Source organism: Microcebus murinus, chromosome 8, assembly GCF_040939455.1.
Source record: "Microcebus murinus isolate Inina chromosome 8, M.murinus_Inina_mat1.0, whole genome shotgun sequence".
NCBI lineage: Eukaryota > Metazoa > Chordata > Mammalia > Primates > Cheirogaleidae > Microcebus > Microcebus murinus.
Window position 1 is genome coordinate 40,328,434 of NC_134111.1, and position 24,194 is coordinate 40,352,627.

Here is a 24,194-nt window from a genome sequence, read left to right on the forward strand (position 1 = left end):
CTCACAGAAGTAAAATAACATAGCTATTAGATTACATACTGTAGTCTCCAAAATCTAATTCAATTGTTTTAAAAACAAGAATATGCAAAAATTTTGTTTAGCCACACAGGATTCCAACAGTCAACAAAAGAGAACTCTATTTCGGCATGTCTGTGATTGAACTCCATTATAATGTTCCTGGTTTAGGCCACGGCAGTAACCCCCACCCCTTAGAGGTACTCTGATATGGGAGGGGAAATGCATGTCCACTGTGTTCATGAAGAACAGGAGCTAACCCTGCAAATAAAATCAAGTCAATATTATTAAAAAGTGCTTAATGAGATTTTGTTTTTAAGTTGGGAATTTATTTTAAGGTAAAGCCTCTTCACAAAATAAATAGGAAATCACTTCTTTCTTCCTTTACTGCCTCAAATGTCATCTGCATTGCTCATTTAATGCTACCTAATAGAGACACACCTTTGTGTATTAGCATATTTACTTGTTCTTTTATTAGTTACCTCTGATAAACAAAAGCAAGAGTACGCGCCTAACTCTGTATTTTACCTAATGACAATTAACTTAAGTCTCAATTTTGGGCACACATGGTGTCCAAAAGCAGGGCCCGCTGGTGAAGGAAGTGTTTGGGTTCATCCCAATTCTAAAATGCTATGATTCCAAGGACTGACAGCTGACAACCATTTTCCCTTGCTTTTACATTCTCCTATACATAAAAGTGAAATCACTCTGCCAAATAAAAAACAGCTTATTCTAATGTGGGTATCCACGCTGCATAACATTTGACTTAAATTCCATTATAAATGTTCAAAATTTTAAGACACATAAAAATGTAGCAGAGATTCATGGTCCGCAAGTTGTCATACTGCTGATGAATCCTAAAGGTACAAACCTGGTAGGCAGATACAGGAGATGCAATATAGGGTGTAATAGAAGTTTGAGTGATCATTCGGTTTGTAGCAATACTGTATGGTGAAGGATAAAATCTAGAACAAACACAAAAGCCTTTATTAAGTAATCCTTTAAATAGAATAATTCATGGAACAAATGTCTGATATTTTCCACCTTCACATTTTCCCTCAAGCCATTATGCATTTTCTTTAATGACATACCCGTTCTGTATAGCAGCTGTAGTTGGGTCATAAGTAAGTGTCATTCCGGCCTATGGGAAAGAGAAAGAAGTATAAACATTCATCTGGAAAGGCACAATTTAAAAATTCCATTTCTTAGAGTCATAATAGCATAAGACAGTGATAGTTTAGTAGCATTTGCTAAAACTGGGAGTTTCTGTTAGTCAAATATACCATAAAAAAACATGAGAATTAAGCTCTAGACCTGTGCTGTCCCATATGGTAGCCATCAGCCACATAGAGCTATTTAAAATCAGATGAAAAATTCAACCCCTCTAGCATACTAACTACCTTGCAAGTGCTCAGATAGCCACATGTAGCTAGTGGCTATCATTGGACAGTATATATTCAAGAACATTTTCCCCAGATATTGTTGGACCAATATGTTGTTATTGTTTTTTAAGTAACAATTCATGGAAAATAAATATGGGGAAATGGAGGCCTGACATTTTATTTAAAAATTGTGGGTTTTCTTTAAATAAAGAAAACTATTCAAAATAATGAGCCAAAACAAATAAATAAAACACCCAACTTCATGATAAATATACTATTTATTCTAATAACGTCACTTATGTTAATCTTTGAATATTAAAAATGTAAACCCCTTTAAGAAACCATGATATTAAAAAAATCCTCCAAAACACTTGGGTATTTCTGATAGCAGCTTAGAATGCTCTTTTACTGTATGTGTAGCTAGCTGGTAAACACAGCTGTTTCTATCAGCTACCTGTTCATCAGGAGAATCATTATTTTCCACACATGTTGGGGAGAGTTTTAATTTGATGTCACTCGTATTATAATGTACTAGTAGGAAGGTTTAATCCTGGCACCTATTTCAGATGTGTGGCAGCCAAGTCAAGATGCCTTCTGTGTAGCTTTTCATGTGAGCTTTCATGGTTACACATCCCCACTAAATTTTCAAGAAAGGACTTACAAGTCTCACCTCTCCTTCTCTGTGCCATGGCCTTCCATTAGAGATGTATTTGTTTGGGTTCTGTCTCTTCTTCTGTCCTCCATCCGCAAACTTACACAATAAAGGTTCTGTAGGAACTGAGTAAATGGGAAAAAATAATATGAAACTACAGTTATGTGTGTGTGCAGATGACAAAATGTAACTGAAATTTCTTTTCTTTTCTTTTTTTTTTTTTTGTTGAGACAGTCTTGCTCTGTTGCCCGGGCTAGAGCGCTGTGGCGTCAGCCTAGCTCACAGCAACCTCAAACTCCTGAGCTCAAACTTCTGCCTCAGCCTCCCAAGTAGCTGAGACTACAAGCATGTGTTACCATGCCCGGCTACTTGTTTTTATATTTTTAGTTGTCCAATTAATTCCTTTCTATTTTTAGTAGAGATGGGGTCTCGCTCTTGCTCAGGCTGGTGTCGAACTCCTGACCTTGAGTGATCCTCCTGCCTCGGCCTCCCAGAGTGCTAGGATTACAGGCGTGAGCCACCACACCCAGCCCTGAATTTCTTTTAAAATAGGAGCAATATTGGTGCTCTAAGGGAATTCATAGAATACTTTAAAGCAAAAACTTACTCAGAACCTTATAAAATTATCCATTGGTGAAAAACACAGTACAGAATAACATACTAATTATTATTTCCAAATGAGAGTGTAATGAAAACATTTAAAGAACCATTCAGAGGAAGCAATGCAATCTTCTGCTTCAACTCTGTGCTTCTTTAGGTGAAGATGCACATTTTCTTTTGGGCCCTCCCCAATCCCAACTCTACACCACCACAAAAATAATCTTCAAATGTCAATAGGACTGTGCCATCCTCCTCTCTCCCAGTGTTAAATGTTCCCGTAGTTCTCTTTATAATTCTTTAGAGAGACTTTCACTTCACCCAGTAGAAAACAAGCCCCCCTTTATACTGCTCTCACATCATAGTTTTATCCATAGCATTTATAACAATTTGAGTGTAGTTACTGGTTTGGTGTCTGTTTACTCCTTCTAGAATGTCAACACCATGGGGACAGTTTCTTTCATCACTGTATCCTCAGTGCCTACGTGTCGGCACTTTATAGTCGCTTATTACACCTTGGTTGAATCAATGAGTGAATATAAATAGGTCCCACTTGTTTATTTTTGGGATATAGCAGTAAAGAGAGCTGTTGTGAGAAAGCTGAAAATGCTTGCCCACCCTATTTAAAGGTTTTTCTGTGCCTTTAATCATCCCGCTGGGTGTTGCTTTACTATACATCCAACTCACAAAACAGTCCAAAGAAAAACCCAAGAAATAAAACAGAAAAGCAGAAGACGTAGAGGCTATTTTAAAGGATACATATTTGTTAGAGTTAAAAAGAAAAAAAAAAAAAGGTGACAGACAACACAATAGGCTACCCGTGTGACTTTTCCTTTTCTTTGCTTTTCTATAATGGAAATAGCAGTGTATTCCCGAAAAGTTGTGCATTTTTATGTAGGTTTCTAGTTAATGTAATAAAGGAAATCACACCTTCCTGTCTGGTTCCCACATTCTGCCCTTTGTCTACTATAGACCCATGATTACTACTTTCAAGTTCTGTTTCAAAGTTAAATAGCCATGAAGAGAAAAATATTGCTTGTGGAAAATTTACTCCTTTCTCCTTTGCCTCTTATTATCCTAATTCATCTCTTATTTTATATCACTATTATCCACCCACTAATGACAGGGTGGAAGCAATAGTGTCTCTCAACACTTCTCTGCCAAAAAGCAAAACAAAACAAAAAGCCAACTGTAATTCCTTCTTGGTGAGCTGTCTGGGCTGTTGTTTGGCACTCCTTTCTTCTCTCCCCAGTGTGAACCACTCCAGAGAGATGGGTTGGAATATGAGCTCACTTTTGAATGGCAGCTATACTATGGGTACCAGGAGTTAAGAGCAAAAATGTTAGGTGTCTGGTAAGAATATCAACAAGCCTCGGCCCTACCATCCACAAAGGGGCCCTTTGTTTACCTTCTGATGGAACCCCCCCGTTTCCTGAATAAGGAACTGCCATTTAAGGCAAACTGGGTGTGATGGGAGATAGACTGGGGCCACATCCCAAACTGTAGGTGAACGGTCCATTTGTCTTTTCAAAAAAGGTGCTGAGTTCTTGGAAATTTCTAGCTTTACCAATAATCACAGAAAGTAAATAAACAGAGGCAACAAGGTAAGAGAGCTTTCTAATCACTAAGGACACTTTTAGTTCTATAGCCGAACGATAAGAGATGATGGAAACTAGGGCTGAGAGAATATAGCATCCAAAGAGGAGGAGGAAAAGTCAAACCTTTCTGAGAGTAAAGACTTACTTTATACCTGGAATCCCCCTAAGTTACTAGTCATTCTCGCCTTTGAAGGCAACCAAAACAATGCTGCCTAAAATCCCAACACTGAGGCCAGGTACGTTAGCTCACGCCTGTAATCCCAGCAGTTTGGGAGGCTGAGGCAGGAGGACAGCTTGGGACCAGGAGTTCAAGACCAGCTTGGGCAACATAGTGAGACCCTGTCTCAGGAAAAAAAAAAAAAAATTAGCCAGGCATTATGGCATGGGCCTGCAACCCTAGCTATCCAGGAGGATAAAGCAGGAGGAGCCCAGTAGTTAGAGATTATAGTGAGCTAGGATAGTGCCACTGCACTCTAGCCTGGGTGACAGGGCAAGACGCCCATCTCAAAAAAAAAAAAAAAATACCACACTGAAACGCCCTTCAGTCTCGTGGGTCAATGCGTAAGCACATACATGTGTCTGTCTAGAAGGGCGTGTGGTGCTAGGGGACACCTCACCCTGACATCTAAGGACAAATCAAGAACTCAGATGAGAAAAGCCAAGATCTTACTCTCCAAAGATCTCGAAAGGTCCTTATAGCATTGAATGTTTTATCCAGTGACATCTGAGGTAAGATTTTTGCCTCCGTATCATCCCATAGGGCAAGAGAAAGTATAATCAATTCTGTGGTACTGGCACTGGCACTTTGCGGGTCTTCACTGTGAAAAGACACTTTTATCTAGAGGGTTTTATAAAAACTAGCTACTAGAATGAAATTTAACATTTTCTTTTTTTGTATAAAGAGGTTAGTTGGCTCAGGTAGTGATGCGAACAAATCATTTTCCTCCATTAGCATAATTTCTTCCAGAGGAAGAAAGTGACCAGGTTGGACTCATTCTGGAAGTTCACCCCGGACACCTAAGCAGGCGGGTGTGAATGAAAGCAGTGAAGTAGTAGCAAGACCCTGATGGGCACTGAAGCTCTACATTTGCTGAATGTCCAACATTCTTATATGTGGATAAGGCGCTTCTAATATATTTGCATTCATCTAGACTCTGACCTGTCAAAGAAAAAGAAATCTCAGGTGACAATAAAGCCTGCTAAAAATGTATAATGATGAGGTGAACATCAAATGGTAATGACATGTTTGCAATTATATCATTTTAAATGAAACAAATGGAAGGATGTAGTTGAATCTTTTAAAAATGAATTATATTTACTACATGATTTTATATTCTCATTAAGATACATTTTCCCCTCTACAAGCAAAAAGGTACTTAAAACAGTCTGTATACTTGCAGGTGTCCCGTATCTTAGAAAAACAAGCTTCTTATTTAAAAAAATTATAACCAGTATAAATGACACATTTTTTAGATGCTTGCTAGCTCCTGGTTTCAGGGAAATAAGATTGCCCCAGTATTTCATGTGTAGCAATGTAAATTTTAACAGCTTCTTTCCTCTATTAAAATTCTTGTTGGTCTATTTATTAGTTGAAATTTTTATTGAATGTCTATGTGGCAGGCACAGCAAGGGCTGGGGATATAGTGGTAGATAAAACAGGGTTGTTTCCTCACTGGGGCTTGCAGTTTAGTGGGGAAGAGAGTGTACCCATCTTATGAAAGCTCATTTAGCCACTTATGGAACAGAGTTCTGTTTTTTGAGATATTTGTTTTTAATAAAAATGCTACCTAGAAACAAAATGCTTTTGATGTAGAAAGGGTTGTATTTCTTTTACAATTGCTTCTCCATTTACTTGAATGACATTATGAGAAACAGCTTCTCCCTATAAGTTCTTAACGTTTTACTTATTACGAGATTTGTTCCATGAAAACAAATTATGTAAGGATTAAAGAAATTTCTAGGTATTTTAATTGGCAAAAGGGCCTGACATATTTTCTGGTATCTCTTGAGAGCCAACTAAGGTAATAGCATTCCTGGATTCTCCAATGTGTCCCTCAACAGGGCTTTGAGAGGGGGATGATCTTTTACAAATACCCGATTTTGTGGTACTAGCAATCCTTCTAAGAGACTATGAGCCATATGGTGATGCTTACGATGACTCATGGCCCATTACAACTAACACGGTTATAACACCAAATATTAATACTTTCCTTACCTATCTTCTGAAGCTCAAACTCTACAGTACCGTGTTTCCCCGAAAATAAGACCTACTCATAAAACAAGCCCTGGCAGGATTTCTAAGCATTTGTACAATATAAGCCCCACTCCGAAAACAAGACCTAGTGATGGGCGTGGCTACGCAGCGTATCTGCACAACCCATGCATTTCATTGCAGAGCACTAAAGACGAAGAGCAGCCCTTCTCATCTGCCCCACGAGAGCTCTATTGCTCTATATGAGAGACTGGGGCCAATGGTTCTAAAGGAAACAGAGTCGCAAGAAATTCAGGATGGAATTCGGGGTTTGGAGAGTTATGATGATGTTCCAGAAGAAAACGACGTAACTATATTTGAACAGATTGTTGTACCATACTTAAAAAAAATAACACATCCCCTGAAAATAAGCCCTAGGGTGTCTTCTTGAGGAAAAATTAATATAAGACCTTGTCTTATTTTTGGGGAAACACGGTCATTTGGGTCAAATGTCTTTCCTTGATAGTCATCCTAAAAATCACTTCCACGGTGCCTGCTGTGAGCAAGCACTGCAGCTCAGGGTTGGTTCTCCTGCAAGTCCTCCTCCCTTATCTTAACAAGGGGGCTTAGAGCTCTCTGCAGCTTGTAATAGGATGGACCTTTTCCTTGGTGTGCTCTGAGGTCTTCTCCAAGCTTTCCCTAGATGCTCACAGTGATAACAGCTGGAGAAACTACTCCTTCCAAACTCCCACTTTTCTAGTTAAGCAGTATTTTACCCTAATCAACATTCTGTAAAACGTAAACTGCCCTTGATAGACGCTTCTCCATCAGTTGTGGAAAACCAGTCCACTCAGCAACTGTAATTAGCTTTCTTTCCAATAACGCTGGCTACTTTCAAAATTCCTCAACTAACAACATGCAGAGAACTATCTGGGTCTCTTCTTTTAAAAAATTTCAACCTACGGATCCAATAATGATTATCTATTTTTATGCTCACAATATCGTTTCCTGTTTTCTAAGCAAAATCTGTTGTCCTACTCAGCCAACAGGCAGAGCTATAGCTTCTCTCTGTGGATGTTCTTCCTGCCATGACTGTTTTGTTGAGTTTTGATTTCTCCTCCTGTCCTGTACATGGTGTTGCCATCTCGCACTCGGTGTGATGGAAGCATAAACAACATTTGCATTTGCAATATATTCATGCGTTAGCTTTGTTTGTGCTGGGTTTGATTTTTCTTCTTATTACAATTCTCCCTCAATTCACTTCCCAACCCACCAAAGAAGGGACATATATTAGTAAAATAATGATTCGACAATATTAAAGTTATATTAAATAGAAAACACAAACTCAATACCCCCTATCAGCCCAATACAAATATTTTGATTTTCTATATTTACTAATTTTCTAAGTCTATGTAGATATATTCATGTTTTCATATTTGCAATGACAGGTCCTCTTCTTCTACCATTTATACTATGGAACTTTCTATCTTGTTATAGAATCATTTGCTTAATGGTTACGGAATGTTCTATTTGAAAAGTGCTCATGCACAGTTTCTTTACTGTTATAACTAACACTGTATAAGCATCTGTGTGTGTATCTTACTTATCTTTTTAATTCCAGAGCCAACAGCTGTAGTAATGGTTGTATTGTATGGTGGTTAGAATACTGCCTCAAGATTAGTTTCCATGGGCTTAAAATTCGGCTTTGCTACTTACTAGCTAGTGACTTGGGCAAGTTATTCAATGTCTCTGTTTTCATAATCTGTGAAAGGCGGGTAGTAATAGCATCCATTTCAAAGGACTGTTACAATCAACACTCAGAGTGCTTATAGCAGCTCAAGGAATATTACCTATTGTTCTTACTACTAATGACAACAGGGGAGCTTGAAGTTTTCTGAATTATGGCTCCACCCCTTGCTTTCAAATTAAGATTAATTCTCAGGAGAGGGACTTCTGGCTCCTAAGTTATAAACACTTTTAGGGACTGGCCTGTTATCCAGGGGATTTGATTCTGAGAGATTTAATGAGCTGGCTAGGGTTGCCGCCTTGGTTTCTCATAGAATGAACAAATGTTCAAGTTATAGTTAAGGATGAAGTTACTGGCAAATGCCTTTTAGAAAACTATTACACAGTAACACCCACATCTTCCACCCAAGATCCTTGGTGCTTTAATAACATCTTACTCCACTATTTATCGTTGCTCACTGGCAGATCCTGATAGTGAAAGGGTGTAAAATGGGATGGGCGTGATCAATGGTGAGAACGGCCCGAAGGCAGCGCCCCCCTGAGCCTGGTGTGACACTCAAAGCATCTGGGGTTAACACCTTGGCACATCTCTAGCTATGGTCTCTTGTCATTTTTTTTTTTTTTTAATTTTTTTTTCTCACATTTTATCTGTAGTAAGGATCTTGTCATTTTTAAAACTATACTTCCTGTTGTCAGTGGAGAATGAGTTTGAATTTTGGATCTGCAGGACAGCCCTTGCCCCACCGGCCACCCACAACTATCCTGGCATGTTTGCTCTTAAGACAGGGATTCCTCGCAAGAGCGCAGCCCTGGAAAGGCACAAACATCTCCAGGTGTGTGCATTTAGGCCTGCTTCCGCTGTACACACTGGGTGAGGGAAATACAATCACAACATCTTAAAGGTACCAGGAGTATCGCATGTGTCTTCAAGTGTTTCTTTGGTCCTAGAGTGACCAAAATTTTCTGTTTTTACAGAGTAACTATGCTTAAGACAAATATTAAGGGAACACAATGGGCAATAAAAACCTTTGAAAAATCTCCAGGCCTTTCACCAGAGTCATAATTTTCCCTCTAAACATTACCTTCTCTGCTTCCTGGCATAGGACAATAACTGAATAATATCACTGTACTCAGAGAGTTATGAAATGTGGGCAAGAGAGTTTTTCAAGCCCCGCCGGGCACACACCCAATCTGAAAAGCCGGAGTAACACAGAAAGCAGATGTGAAACAAGCTGAAGGCTTTGGAAGGAGTCTGCCAGCAGTCACATATGCACTTCATTGAACCCCTAGCCCTGCCACCCCCGCCACCCCATGACACGGACGAAGCTGTGAGCGATTCGGCAGAATGACACACACCAGCACAGCACTGACAGTCCAGAAGGCGATCGCATACTCAGTGCTAAACGCTTTTTAAAAACTCTCTGCCCTTAGCACGCAGGGACTTACTCAGACTTCACTAATGTCATGAAGAAATCCAGAAAGAGAGATGGGTGACCACATTGTTGGCCTTGGTTGTTGGTGGGGTGGGTGGGGCGGAGCATTTGGGGCAAGCAGGGTGCTGGAGCCACTTTCAGCTCTAGGAGAGTCCCGGCCACCATGCCACCTGCGTTGTTAGTCTTCTCGGAGACTGTACTCGCTTTCGGGAAGGTACCGGAAGAGCATTTTTAGGCAAATCCCTGAATCATGATCATGTGTTTCAGTGTTTTTGCCTAGAGCATGTCTCCTAATTTGGATTATCAGTTCCAGATAACTAAAACTTCCTTCTCTTGTTCTAACATTCACTGCGTGGAAAACTGCCACCATATCGTTCCCCTACAACGGAATTTTTATCAAGCAGGTATTAAGAAGTTATTTGAAATCCTCTATGGAATTCACCTAGATTGTCTCACAAAGAAGCCACAGGTTCTTTACACTGGTTGGAGATCTTCCAAGAAAATCTAACTACAAACCAGCCAGCACTCAAAACCGAGGTAAATCCAAATAAAGAACAATGTTCCGATATTTTTAGGGAAAAATGAAGAAATGGGTGGGGAAAGATAGGAGAAAAGGCCTTATATGCAATTCTTTTTTTTGTCAATAAAGTATAATGTACATTATAGAAGCGTCTGCTATAAGGTAAAGCCCCTTTTAAAATATGGTGACATCGGACAAGATTTTTAAAAAGCATTTCAGAAAGCATATTACACTAAAAATTGCAATGAGGTACATGACATTTTTATAGAACCATAAACAAGTACTACATTACGCACTGTGCTCTAGGCCAGGGTGGGACATGGCTGGCATGGGGAGGCCATGGGTATGTCACCTGGCAGGACGGCAGCTGGTGTAGGAAAAGTGACAACTCACATGCACAGCTGACTCCTTCCGCTTGGCTATCTAGAGACTTCCTTAAAGTGTTACCGCAAAGATGAATTCACTGTTCAGTTTGTTCATTTTCAGAAAGTGTCCTTTAGGGATCGTGTCTAACATGGGTTTCTTTTTTGCACTTGGAGCCCAGGTCAGAGGCAAACTGCCAGCCGTGCAAGAATCCAAGTACTCTGACAGCAACCATCCTGGACAATTCTGCCTGTGCCAGCTAAACAACTGACATCACTAAATAAACCATCTCCCGCTGTATTTATGAAATGTTATGTCTGCCTAGCAATGAGTCTACATTGTTTAAACATTAAAGTGGAGGCTCATTCAAATTGACCCTTGCCTGACAATCTTTTTGTTTTTCATCTGGATCTACCGATAATAACCACATGCGCTCCAAGGAGACACTCATGGAGTAGCCATAATATGAAAGGAGAGAGCAGTATCTAATAAACAGACTGGCACTCAAAGATAAATCTTATATTATGTATACAAGGAAAGAAAAAACAAGTACAGAGAAGTTGAAAAGTCTTTCAAATTCTTTGTGGGTTTTCAAGTCTACTGGAGACTTGTTTTGGGGAAAAGTTGAAGTCACGGCAACAATGTGCTTACAAGTCTGGCATCGTACATTTTAAACTCATGCCTAAAGGCAGTTCAACCTCACACTCACATGCAAAAAGATATTCAACAAGGCCCTCAAAATAGCCATGATGTTTGGGATAAGCTCTACATGAAAACTGTTCATAGAAACGATTTGGTAACTGTTGGTGCGATGGGGTGATACACACGCTTTCTGAGCCTAAAACAGAATTAAGAATGAAACACAGCTCCTGCCTCCGAAGAACCTGCAATCTAGCTGGGAACCAAAACTAATACACACATACACACACACACACACACACACACACACACACACACACACACACAATCATTAAACATTCAGAAATGGTGCAAAATCCAGTACTAATTCAGAACACAAAGAGAACAGCTTGATTGCAAAAATATACCCCCTGCAATGATGCTCTCAATGCAGAAGGAGCTTGTGCCCCATTTGTTACTTGGCACAACTTGGAAGAAACTATTCTGTGCTAGCTGCCTAGGTGCAAAGGATCCTACAATCGTTTACATGTAGTTTGGAAATCAAGGTCTTTTTCTTTTTCCTTGAATGGATGTGCCCAATAGTCTGCAAACCCACTTTGAAGAGAAGAGTTAAATGACATAACCAAGAAGTCCTTTGAAAAAAAGGGAAACTGTCGGGCCCTGATCTGTGGTACCCTGAGATCTATTTCATTCAGGGACCTGGAAGATCTTATCTCAGACTTATACGGCATCTAAACAAATGTGCCCTGGATATTTTTCCTTCTCCAACTTTCCTTGTTGCGTGCAAGGATGAGCTGAGAGAGTAAAGAGGTCACAGGTAGGTGGATGAGCAGCTCCTCAAAGGGATTAATGCTTGGGGGTCCTGCCTATGCAAACAGGGGAAGCAACGAAAACAACAGCTGGGCACAGGTGCTAAACTTAGGAGGCCTGAGATGTGGGGTTTACATAAGGCTCCTCCTATGCAATTTCTCTTTTGTCTTTACTTGGGCAGATGTTAAAATCATTATCATTTCTTTTCTTTTAAAAGGAGAAAATAAGGCCGGGCGAGGTGGCTCACGCCTGTAATCCTAGCACTCTGGGAGGCCGAGGCGGGCGGATTGCTCAAGGTCAGGAGTTCAAAACCAGCCTGAGCAAGAGCGAGACCTCGTCTCTACTATAAATAGAAAGAAATTAATTGGCCAACTGATATATATATAAAAAATTAGCCGGGCATGGTGGCGCATGCCTGTAGTCCCAGCTACTCAGGAGGCTGAGGCAGAAGGATCGCTCGAGCCCAGGAGTTTGAGGTTGCTGTGAGCTAGGCTGACGCCATGGCACTCACTCTAGCCTGGGCAACAAAGCGAGACTCTGTCTCAAAAAAAAAAAAAAAAAAGGAGAAAATAAAACTAACTTAAAAAGCAAAAAGAAGCTCTTTCACTAGGCTGAATTCCTTGGAACAGCATACTTTCAGATCTTTTATTCCATGCTCCAAACTTGTACCTGTAGGCAGTTCAACTTCAGATATAGCCACAGAAGCAGGGTGTTGTTAGGTTTTAGTATTACAAGATCAAGTGTAGCCTGTGGTATTGCACACACTTACAAATTAGTTTCTCTATGCCACGAAACTCAACTAGATAGGGAAAATTAAAGTGAATCTCTAATGGTAATCATTAGCCATCCAGTTAAAGATGGAATCTTGGAACTACAGCAGAATAAATACTGAATACTAGTTTCTTATACACAGCCTAGAAAAATGGCTCACTTCAATGACTTCTGGCTGGAAGTAATCTAATGTCAAAATACCTCAATGCTTTCTTGCCATCCCTCGTTTGAAAAACTGGGATAAATATTCCATATGGCTCCTCTGCTCACTTTCTAGAAGTCAGACTTTACGTCACTTAGTAAGGTTCAATTCATTGAATCAATTTACTTCGGTGTTACATATTTTTGCATAGAAAAAGTGGTGAGGTACCTGGGTACACTATAGGGGAAAATTTGTGTTTTGTCAGATGGGGTGCTCTGTTCTTATTGCTGTGGGTTCTAGTGCAACTGCTCACTTCAGAGATGCCTTCCTTGTTCAGAGATGAAAACAAGTGCCTGCTACCCCCGCATTAGTATTTTGGACAAATGTGTTGATATGGCTAATCCACTTAAGAGATTCTGACCAAGAGGTAGCCAGGGTAGCACAGTTAAAGGCTCCCTCTTCTGACCTGCAGCCCACACTGAGATCCCAGCTTTAACCCTAGGGCATGCTTGGGTAGAAGCAGGAATATGGGGCTGTTAGCTGACACAGACCTAAGGATTGGTGAAGACTCACTGACCTGGATACAGAGTAGGAAGCAGAATTGCAGATGAATTATGCTAGCTAAACGTAAGAAGACTAAAATTACAGGGCAGAAAAGATGGAAGAGGTTGTATGTGGCTTTTTCTCTTTTTCCCCATTTTAATAGTTTTAGTACCTCCCCCTCAAAGCAAGGTGATGTGGTTTCTAAAGTTTGAAACGTTTCCCCTGCTGGTGTCTGCCTGCAAATTGAAAGACATTTCAATTTTTCCCCCAACTATGCTAGCTTATAAGGAGGCAATGCTGTTTTGGAGTTAAACAGTGTGGCAAATTCATTCAAAACCAACAAATATTTGTTGTTGCATAGTATGGCTCAAATATTGTGCTGGTCATGAAATTAAAAAGATGAGAAAACAGTTTCTGTCTTCAAGGAGCTTATGGTTCTGTGGGACTGACACACGTAGACATGTCAAGTGCTACGATACAAGTGGGTATCCTCAGGGTATTCTGCAAAACACAGTGTAACCTAACTGGGCCAGAAGAGGTCCCTGCAGGGAGAAAGCAAGTGTCTTGTGGGTGAGGAAGAGACAGCCAGGTTAAAGGGAACTGAAAGGATCGGAGCCATCAGAAACCACAAGAGAGAAAGCAAAGGGGAATAACACAACATGGTGTGCTGGGAATACCACTTGCGGTTCAGTTCAGTTAGGAAGAGGATATCCGAGGCGGGAAATGGAGGAGATGGGACTGCAGATGTAGACCAGGGCTCCAGGCACCTCTGGCTTTCTCTACCATTCCAGGAATCCTGGATCTTTTTTCTTTCTGAGAGGGGACAGATTTTTAACAGTAAAGTGACACAAAGGGGTGTATTTCACCCTAATCTCTCTGGCTAGTCAGGGAAAATATTGTAGAGGGCAATTAGGTGGCTGCTATAATGAGCTAGATGAGAGATGATAAGGGATTCAATTAAGCCGTGGTAAGAGGAATGGAACGGGAGGGTAGATTATAGAAATAATCAGGAAGAAAAGTGGAAGGATTTGAAGATTATTTATGTGTAAGAGAAAAAGGACAGAGGGAGGTGGTGGGAGCCCAGTACTGGATGTCTGGCCTGGGTGGATACTGGTTCCACTAACTGAGACAGGAAGATGAGAGGAGGAGTGAATTTGATGGGAAGGGGTCAAGGGGGACCAGTCTAGGTCTGGAAAGGATAACCGTAGGTGACTGAGGCCAGGCAGCTGGAGACTCAGGGTAAAAGCCAGGATGAGAGATGAACGTCTGAGAGTCATCTGAACATATGTAATAGGTGAAACCTTGAGAGTGGATGGAGTCTCAGAATCATGAGTCAAAAATGGAACTCAGGGAAATACCAACAATTAAGAGCAGAGAGAAGAAACAAGTCCACAATGGAAAAGGAAATAATATAAGATGGGAAGAAAATGGAGACAGGTCTAACAGAAGTCAAGGGAGGGCATGTTCCAAGGATGAGTGAGGGACCAGCTGTACCAAATTACACACAGCAGAAAGACACAGGATTTGAAGAGATGGGAAAGTCTGCAGATGGGAGAATCTGGAGTTAAGTGTTATGGGTTGAATTGTGTCCACACCCACCCAACCCTCCACAAAGAAGCTATGTAGAGTCCAGTGGCTCAGAATGAGACCTTATTTAGAGACAGGGTCTTCAAAGTTGAAGTGAAGTCATTACAGTGGGCCTTAATCCAATATGACTGGTGTCCTCACAAGAAGTGAGGATTTAGACACAGGGACAGATGTGTGAAGAGAGAAGATGATGTGAAGAGACAGCCACCTACGAGCCAAGGACAGAAGCCTGGAACAGATCCTTCCCTTACAGACCCCAGAGGTACCAACCTGCTGACACCTTGATCTTGGACTTCTGGCCTCCAGAACTCTGAGACACTAAATTTCTGTTGTTTAAGCCACTCAGTATGTGGTACTTTTTTTCAGCCACCCTAGCAAACTAATGGGGTAAGTTTCCCAAGAGGAATTTCAGTTGTGCACTAGGGGAAGATGTCAGACTGGAGAGAGCTGAGGGACGCATGGGAAGCAAGGAAGCAAAGACCACATTTCTAAACAATTCACATGAGAAGGACCTAGAGAAGAACAGAGTGCTTAGTTTAGTTGCAAAATTGCAAAGACTTGAATGATTGCAAACACAAATGGCTACCTTTCTCTAGAACATTTTTGGCATAAAGTAGTTCATAGTTTTGTTCACTGAATTCTGTGCTTTTAAAAATGTCCACTGTAGTCATGTTCACAAGTTTTGTTCCTGGTGTTATTGGATACATTTTCTTCCATTTCCTCACCAATTAGTCTTGCTAGATATCTGTTATTTTATTCCTTGAAAATATAAGTTTTGGTTGGGCGAGGTGGCGCACACCTGTAATCTTAGCACTCTGGGAGGCCGAGGCGGGAGGATAGCTCAAGGTCAGGAGTTTCAGACCAGCCTGAGCAAGAGCAAGATCCCATCTCTACTATAAATAGAAAGAAATTACCCAAACAACTAAAAGTATATAGAAAAAATTAGCCAGGCAGGGTGGTGCATGCCTGTAGTCCCAGCTACGTGGGAGGTTGAGGCAGGAAGATCACTTGAGCCTAGGAGTTTGAGGTTGCTGTGAGCCAGGATTATGCCACAGCACTCTAGCCTGGGCAACAGAGTGAGACTCTGTCTCAAAAAAAAAAAAAAAAAAAAAGAAAAGAAAAGAAAATATAAGTTTTTGGCTTTGTTGGTAAAAATGAAAGCAAAAGACAGAGATTGGCATTATGAGAGAGGGAGGCAATCATTGGCAGAGCAAGGCCCTGATGGGATGTGATCTCAAAGACAGCTCTGACACCCTTGCCCTTGAGAGTTTAAGGAAGGAGAGAGGGAAGACTGGATGTGGGTGTGGGTCTCCCTGTTTGGAGGAAGTTGATGGCATTTCTACCTGGTGATCTCACTTTTATTCATCAAGTAGGAAGTGACATCATCTTGGAGCCAGGGAGGGCAGTTAGGTAGGGGACCGAGCAGGCTGGTGGAAATTGAGAACAGCTGCCAGGGAAGGGTGAGAAGGTAGAGTGAGGACCAGCAGTGTGGAGGGTCTGGTCAAGCTGCAGACATTCGATCTGTGGTGGTGGATGTAACAGGTGTGGTGAAGGTGGATTGCTGCTGGATGGATCCCGGTTCAGCGTTCTGCCAGGCAGGTGTGGCCAAAGATGTTATAACATAGCATGCCACTATAGAAACGGTTTTAGTGCTCAAAAATGGAGACCAGATTTGGTAGGGACATGAAATAGGTAAAGAAGGACCAGTAAACAAATGGAAAAAATCCCTTTGTATTTCAGATCAGGTCTCATGGGAGTTAGAGTGAGCATGGCCCTGAAATGGAAAGTGTGGTCTTCTGGATGATGACACAAGGCACAGCAATGGGGAAAAGTGGCTAAAGTGGAGCAGACATAAAGGCCATGGGAGAGGAGCTCCAGGCACTGCTGGGAAGGAAAAGCACCACACTCCTTAAGGGACGTGACCCAGCGACGGGGGGTTTATCGAGGATGGCAGTAGGGTGGGTTAGAAGAAGGCTGACGCACCAAAGGCAGAGCGGATTGTGCAACGGTTTACAAGTGAAACCACTCTTTACCACTGGGGCTGCTTCATTGATATCTAAACATCTAAAGACCAGGGAGAGGTGAATTTTTAAGCCCTACTTGTAGATCCAAAGAAATAAATTTTAAAACACAAAACGAGGGTGTTTTGTTCTTGATGGAAGAGCCATCATATATTCCGGTTATACCCGCATTACATAAAAGACTACTGATAAAATTTTAGATAAGCAACATACCAGAAACTCCTGGTGGTGTCTTAATGAATTTTCCATTAAAATGACCGATAACAGCTTCGCATTTTTCTGTTGATTCCATCCTATTTATACACAAAAATAGAACGTATAAACATTTAGAGGTCTCTTAGCTTTCATTTTGTCTGTGCACATGGAAACATTCTTATAGGTTTTTTGGATATAAATGAAACCTAACAAAAATGTGAATGGCGTAAAGAAGAGGGCTTATTCTTAATTTAACTGTTGCTTTTGTACTTCTATAGTAAAATAACTGAAGAGCAAAGTACATTGTGAATCATAAAAGAAAGGATAAATTATATCTAGAGTGTTTAATACCAAGTACATCAAAAGTATCATTTTACTCTAATTGTTGGAAAATTGAAAATCAGCACACAATAGCTTTTGTTAGTCATGATATTGAATTAAAAACAAAAATAATGATTTAAAATACTAGTGTCTTTGCTACTTGCTAGAATATTGGTCATTTTAAAGATGGTCTTTCACAAATTCACAAAATGACAGACTAAAAAGTCATGATAACAACTAGTGTCAGTTAGAGGGTGTGTCTTGTATGTTTAAAATTAAATTAGTGAAGTCCCATTATATACTTTCCATGTCATCTTGCCTTGGAGGAGTAATTAAAAGCTGGAGTTTAACTTTACAACTGATTCTGTATCTACAGGTGGCTAAAAACATTTTAGAAACATTTCTGAAAACTTAAATTACTTTGACTTATTTTTCTTTAATGGAAGAAACACTGGAAAATTTACTCAAAACATGCTAGCCTCCTTAACTATCCAGAGAGTTAACCCCAGTTTTAATGGAATAGTGATAGTTTACAAAAAAAATAGGATTTAACTGGGTTCACAGAAATGATCCTCTTTGATCTGTTGTCAGAAGAACACCAGCAGGGGTGACAAGAGGATGCTCAGTCATTCAGTGTCTCACCTGGATCACTTTAACCAGTCAAGTGTACACCACAGATGCTGGCCTTGGAGACTTACTACCACTACCTGTAGGATATTTCAGTTTTGTTATAAAATCATATGGCCTAACAGAAAGAGCAATGGACTAAAAGGCAGAGGAAACAAATACTAGTCTTTGCTTCATTGTCCCTTTTGTGCCTCAATGTTCTCATACATAAAATAATATATAATAATAATGCTCTACTAATACAAGTCTGTGCATAGAGATGATTGTCATTTGTATATGAAAGTAAAATGTCAGCAGTTTTCCCTCCAAAATCAGTCAATACTTCAAAACATGTAGATATCATCTGTTACTACACAGTATTAATGGGTTTCTAAATAATGTATCATGTAAAAATCAGCCTTTGTACATGGGGTTTTGGATTAGAATTTCACTAAAAAAATAAAAAAAAAATCAAAGGTCTTTCTGCTTAATATTTTTCCTTTAGAAATCAAATTAACCATCATACTAAAGTTTCTCTTCTGGGGAGAAAGGGATAAATATTAGATGGAAGGCATGAGGGTGCTTTAGTTATATCTAAAAGATCTCATTTCTTAAAAAAAATCTCAAGCAAAAATTATAAAATGTTAGTATTTGTTAAATTTGTGTAGTGTTAGGTGTCATATTCTTTTCTGAATTTTTGAAATATTTCCTTAAAAAATCTAATTGATTTATTTTATTGAAAACAAATAGAATTTCTATCTAATGAAAAAAATACTGATCTACCTATAGAGTTTAGGAAATTAATTTTGTTATTTTTAAGAAGTTGGAAGCATCTTGACCTAATTAATCAAAGTACTAAGGACACACACTTTTAGAACTACTGCTCATGTGACAGTTTGGTGCCATGAGCCACCAAATATTTAGTGTGCTTGGTTCAAGTATCCTAATGACCTTGCAAAAGATTTGGAAAAATGCAGACCAATGTTTACATGTAACCTAAGTTCAGGGTGCCACTGGCTCCTATAACCCTTGCTTAAATCCTCTCTTTTTGGTCATTTTTTTAATTTTCCAAGGTAACTAACCAGAGCTTTTGTTGACATAGTGAACACGGGGCAGGATGCTTACCTAGCAAAGCCAACACCACGACTTGTACCATTGGAATCACGTAGTATCCTTGTAGAAATAACTTGTCCAAATGGTTTGAGCATATTTTCAAGTTCTTGCTCATCCATGGACAGTGGCAAATTAGAAATGTACAGGTTGGTAGGATCTTGTTCCTGTTGCTAAAACAGAAGAGAGTACTGTCCATTAATGTCCAACAGAAAGTGAGATATTTATGTTCACACACCTATTTTTATTTAGCCACTCTCTTTGCTCAAGTGCGTTTAAAGTACTGCCCAGTGACACCATGGGAACTACAGAACACCCAAGTCACCTTGGACACTTGAAAAGAGTGTCTGAAGCTTGGACAATCTGTGCAGGTCAGACATGACCCCACTTAGCCAACCTTAGCAGATTGGGAAATGGCACTGTTGGCAGGCACTACCAAGCTAGAGAGGATGGCCTCATGGAACCACAACTCTCAGCTGTTTGCAGTGTCTCCAAAAATAACCAATTTCTCCTCCACTGCTATTTTTAGGAGTCCATTTCAGGCACAATATTGCGTAGGAAGCTAACAATTCAGAGATACGTGAAGAATTCTGGACCAAGTCATCTAGAGTCCAGTAGGGGCTTTGCCCAAATTCCCCTTCTCTGCTCTATGGCAGAATTCATACTACTAACGCTTTTAGGTTGTGATCACCAATGGAAAAAAGAGAGCTCCTAAATTATCCCAAACAAAAAAAAAATCTCAAAGCCATATAAAGTGGTCAAATCTGAGCAAAGTTTAGAATTTTGGAAAAGCTGAACTCAAGAATAGGTGGCGGAGGTTGGGTTTGTGACATTCTTGCTACACCAGAGAATGATCCAAGGGGCCCAAAGTAAGGAAATTACATGGGAGCTTATTAAAAATGCAGAATCTCAGGCCTCACCTCAGACCTACTGAATCAGAAGCTAAATTTTAACAAGGTTAAATTCCTGTGCATGTGAAAGTTTGAGAAGCAACACTCTTAGATCATTTCTCACCCACCTACCCTTTGCTGAAGTAAACCAAAGAAATACAAGTGAATTTTCTGAGAAGCAGTTAACTGCGACACATATTTACAAAGAGGATCGCATTCAAATCATCAGGGGGATAAAGCTTATCTGACAACTGGAATATTTTCTGACCAAGTCAAAATTCACCTCTGCAATTTGTGAGATTAGCATAGCCTTATGAATTTAAAATCAGCCTTTCCTTTGATCCTATTAACCAATTGTATATTTACATATTGAAGCACATGAGAGCTTATGATTTTTCTCTAATAAGCACTATTAGTAAAGTCATCAGCTTATGTTGTAGCCTTAGGAAACAGAATAGCACACTCATTATAGCTTTCTGGATTTCTTAAATGCACAGTAGTTTTAAAAATATATGTGAAGCATTATGCATGTTTTGAATTTGTACAAAGCCTCCACTTTCAAATGTATTCTAGCCTTACTTATGCCTGAAATGAAACTTTTTCTTTTATGCAATCTGCAAGTAAAAGTAAACACTGACCTTTCTTGCTATACATATCTGGTAAGACTTAAAATGTCAACATAGCATCCTAGGGAATGGCACACCTGGGACTGAATGGGTAGGATGGCATTTGTAGGGATGATTCTAAGATTCCAAGTGAGTCCTAGGGACAGCATTCCGAGGGAATGTCCTGGTATTCCCAAGAATGAAAGTTATCAAAGAGTGAGAAACTATGGGCAAAAAGTATTACTATCTCTACAATCTCCTGGTCCTGATCAGCAGGAAGGCAGCAGGCAGCCAGGCCAGTCCCACAGGTACAGAGCAGTGGCTCCCAGCCTCTCAGGGTGTGTTGTATGGGTGGGGCCAAGAAAAAAATTAAAATTTTTCAAATGCTCAGTAGCAACCCGAGCACCTGCCCTCATCAACCCTTTACAGGCTAAACAAAATGGCAAACCATTTAGCAGAAATTAGGAAAATTCAGTGTGGTACCACTGATTATCTGATACTGAGCAGAACCTTCCACTGGCAATTATACAAAGTATATCTTTAATGTTTAAAAATTAGAAAGTTTGTTTAATGAACAGAGAATAACAAGAGAGACAATGTTTCAAACTGCAGGGAAAAAAACAATAAAAATGGCCTTACGTATTCAAGTTTTCAAATTCTTCTGAGGTGGAATAAGAGATAAAGTCCTATACCCTGATTTCCACATCACTCGACACCTTTGCCAACTCCATGCGATTGATCACACAGCTGCCTGCTTAGCCATCTCACTTTGGTCCTCACCTCCCACGTCTCTGAAGCTTGGACAAAAGTGCAAGGCTGCATTTGTTCCTGTGCAAGTCTGGCCTGAATCAGCCAACCCAGAGTCCTTTCTTCCTAAAGCTGGGCCCGAGGCCTGCTACAGGTAAAGGATATTTCCAGTGCATCTTGTACATGCCAGACTCGAGATAAAAGAACTCTGACTCTTGTCCTGCCCCCTGGTAGCTTATAATGAAGTAGGGGACACAGAAACATGCAATGTATGCTGTAAAAGAGACGTGAACAAATCACAACAGGAAGACGGGGAAGGGAGCCTGTGTTTGGGGGACTAGGGAATACTCTGCTCAGAGAACGTGGCATTGAGCAGGGTCTTGAACAAGCACAAGTCAAGAGGTTGAGACCAGACTGAAAGGCTGAGAGGTTTGATTTTGTCAGTCCTTCCTACTTAAGCATTGCTAACAGCAAGGAGAATGACTCTGAAGAGTCTGCAGGCGAAAGGCAAAGTAGCCTTCCCAGAGCTGCAAAATTTCTTTCAAGTCTTGTTGTGCTTTATCCTAAAGAAAAAAAAAAAAAAGTAAATTTTGCAATCTATTTCCTAACACTCTGAGTTTAATGGAGAAACAATGTTTCTGACCTAATTCCATCAAGTAACACTGACACTCCAGGAAGATAAGTCACGTTTATCTTGTGATTTCACGTTTGGACATGTGCTGCATAACATGTTTTGGTCAACAATAGATGGCAAAATTTCCTGTCGCCTAGAGGTGTCTTGATGATCCTGACCCTGTGTAGCCCTAGACTAGTGTATGTTTGTGCCTTAGTTTTTTTTATTTATTTTTTTTGAGACAGAGTCTCGCTTTGCAGCCCAGGCTAGGGTGAGTGCTGTGGTGTCAGTCTAGCTCACAGCAACCTCAATCTCCTGGGCTCAAGCAATCCTGCTGCCTCAGCCTCCCGAGTAGCTGGGACTACAGGCATGCGCCACCATGCCCGGCTAATTTTTTCTATATATATTAGTTGGCCAATTAATTTCTTTCTATTTGTAGTAGAGACGGGGTCTCGCTCTTGCTCAGGCTGGTTTCAAACTCCTGACCTCAAGCAATCTACCCACCTCAGCCTACCAGAGAGCTAGGATTACAGGCGTGAGCCACCGCGCCTGGCCTGTGTCTTAGTTTTTAGCAAAAAAGCTTAAAAACAAATAAATAGATAGATAAATAAATAAATAAAATAATTGTTATTACAAAAGAGTAAAAAAGTTAAAAAAAACTAAAAAGTTTGTAAGGGCAAAAAAGTTGCAGTAAGTAACTAAGGTCAATTTATTATTGAAGAAAAACAATTTTAGTAAGTTTAGTGTAGCTTAGGTGCAGTGTTTATCAAGTTTACAATAGTATACAGCAATACCCTAGGCCTTTATATTCCCTCACCAAGCGCTGACTCACTAAGAGCAACTTCCAGTCCTGCAAACTCCATTCATGGTAAGTGTCATATACAGGTACACCATATTAAATTTTTTATACTGTGTTTTTACTGTACCTTTCCTGTGTTTAGATACCCAAATACCAGTGTTTTAAAGTTGCCTGCAGTATTCAGTACAGTAACATGCTGTATAGGTGCGTAGCCTAGGACCAACACGCTATACCCTATAGCCCAGGTGTGTAGTAGGCTATACCATGTAGGTTTGTGTAAGTACACTCTGTGATGTTCATACAACATCACTTAATGGGACATTTCTGAGAATGCAACCTAGCCATTAAGTGATGCATGACTGTACTCTAGTAGGTAGGAAGTAGGACAAGGGAGGAACTGCAGTTTGACAGCCACACCTTGAAAAAATAGGGAGGTTTTGGAGGCACGGAAGCAGACAAGTGATATGACCGAATCTATCCTAGGAAGATTCCTGAATCATGCTTAGTTAGATTCAGAATAGAATAGGGAACCCCCTAATTAAAGGGCATTAGAATACTCTTTGGACAAAAATATGGCATAAAGAAATGTTACATAAAAAACATATCAAAATACTATAGATTTTCTTTTAAAATTACAATTATGAAGACCTAAATTACTAATATTTAAGAATGCTCATAGCAGAATGTGTTATATATGAAGAATTTTTAGAAGTGAGTTGACAATGTCAGTACTAAGTACTTTTAAATCTGTTTTAGTTGCTTCTATTATTAAAATATTAGTAAAAACAATTACACATGCTTTAAAGTCTTTTTTTAAATTTTTTATTGAGACAGGGTCTCATTCGGTCACCTAGTTTGGAGTGCAGTGGCCTGACCATAGCTCACTGTAACCTTGAACTCCATAGCTCAAGTGATCCTCCCCGCCTTAGCCTCCCAGGTAGCTGGGACTACAGGCATGCATCATCACACCTGGCTAACTGTTAAATTTTCTGCAGAGACAGCATCTTGCTATGTTGCCCAGGCTAGTCTCAAAGTCCTGGCCTCAAGTGATCATCCTGCCTTGGTCTCCCAAAGTGAGGCCAAGTGGATTACAGGCATGAGCCATCACTGTGTCTAGTCACACTGTAAAGACTTGATTCAACTTGAAAGTTTACCAATTTTCTTGGTAAACTTGAAAGTTTACCAAAGTTTACCAATAATACCAATATTATTTACCAAGAAATAATATTAAAAAGTACTAAAAATCAGAATCTAGAAAGAAATTGGGCTTTTAACCCATTCTTTGACAAAGTGATACA

The 24,194-nt window shown here is 40.0% G+C and overlaps 1 protein-coding gene across 8 annotated transcripts in view; it reads right to left on the reverse strand.

Annotated features, from left to right (window-relative positions):
• The window catches only part of RBMS1 (RNA binding motif single stranded interacting protein 1), a 214,023-nt gene that overhangs the window by 9,757 nt on the left and 180,072 nt on the right, over window positions 1-24,194 (reverse strand). For 5 of the 8 annotated variants that reach the window (XM_020288476.2, XM_020288475.2, XM_020288481.2 and 2 more), the window contains exons 5-9: window positions 19,258-19,415; window positions 17,224-17,303; window positions 2,059-2,174; window positions 1,107-1,156; window positions 887-980 (exon numbers count right to left, since the gene is read on the reverse strand). In XM_020288476.2, coding sequence (XP_020144065.1) covers window positions 887-980; window positions 1,107-1,156; window positions 2,059-2,174; window positions 17,224-17,303; window positions 19,258-19,415 — 498 coding nt within the window. The remainder of the gene's footprint in view (window positions 1-886; window positions 981-1,106; window positions 1,157-2,058; window positions 2,175-17,223; window positions 17,304-19,257; window positions 19,416-24,194) is intronic. The other 3 variants (XM_020288478.2, XM_020288482.2, XM_020288480.2) reach the window with 1 other exon arrangement.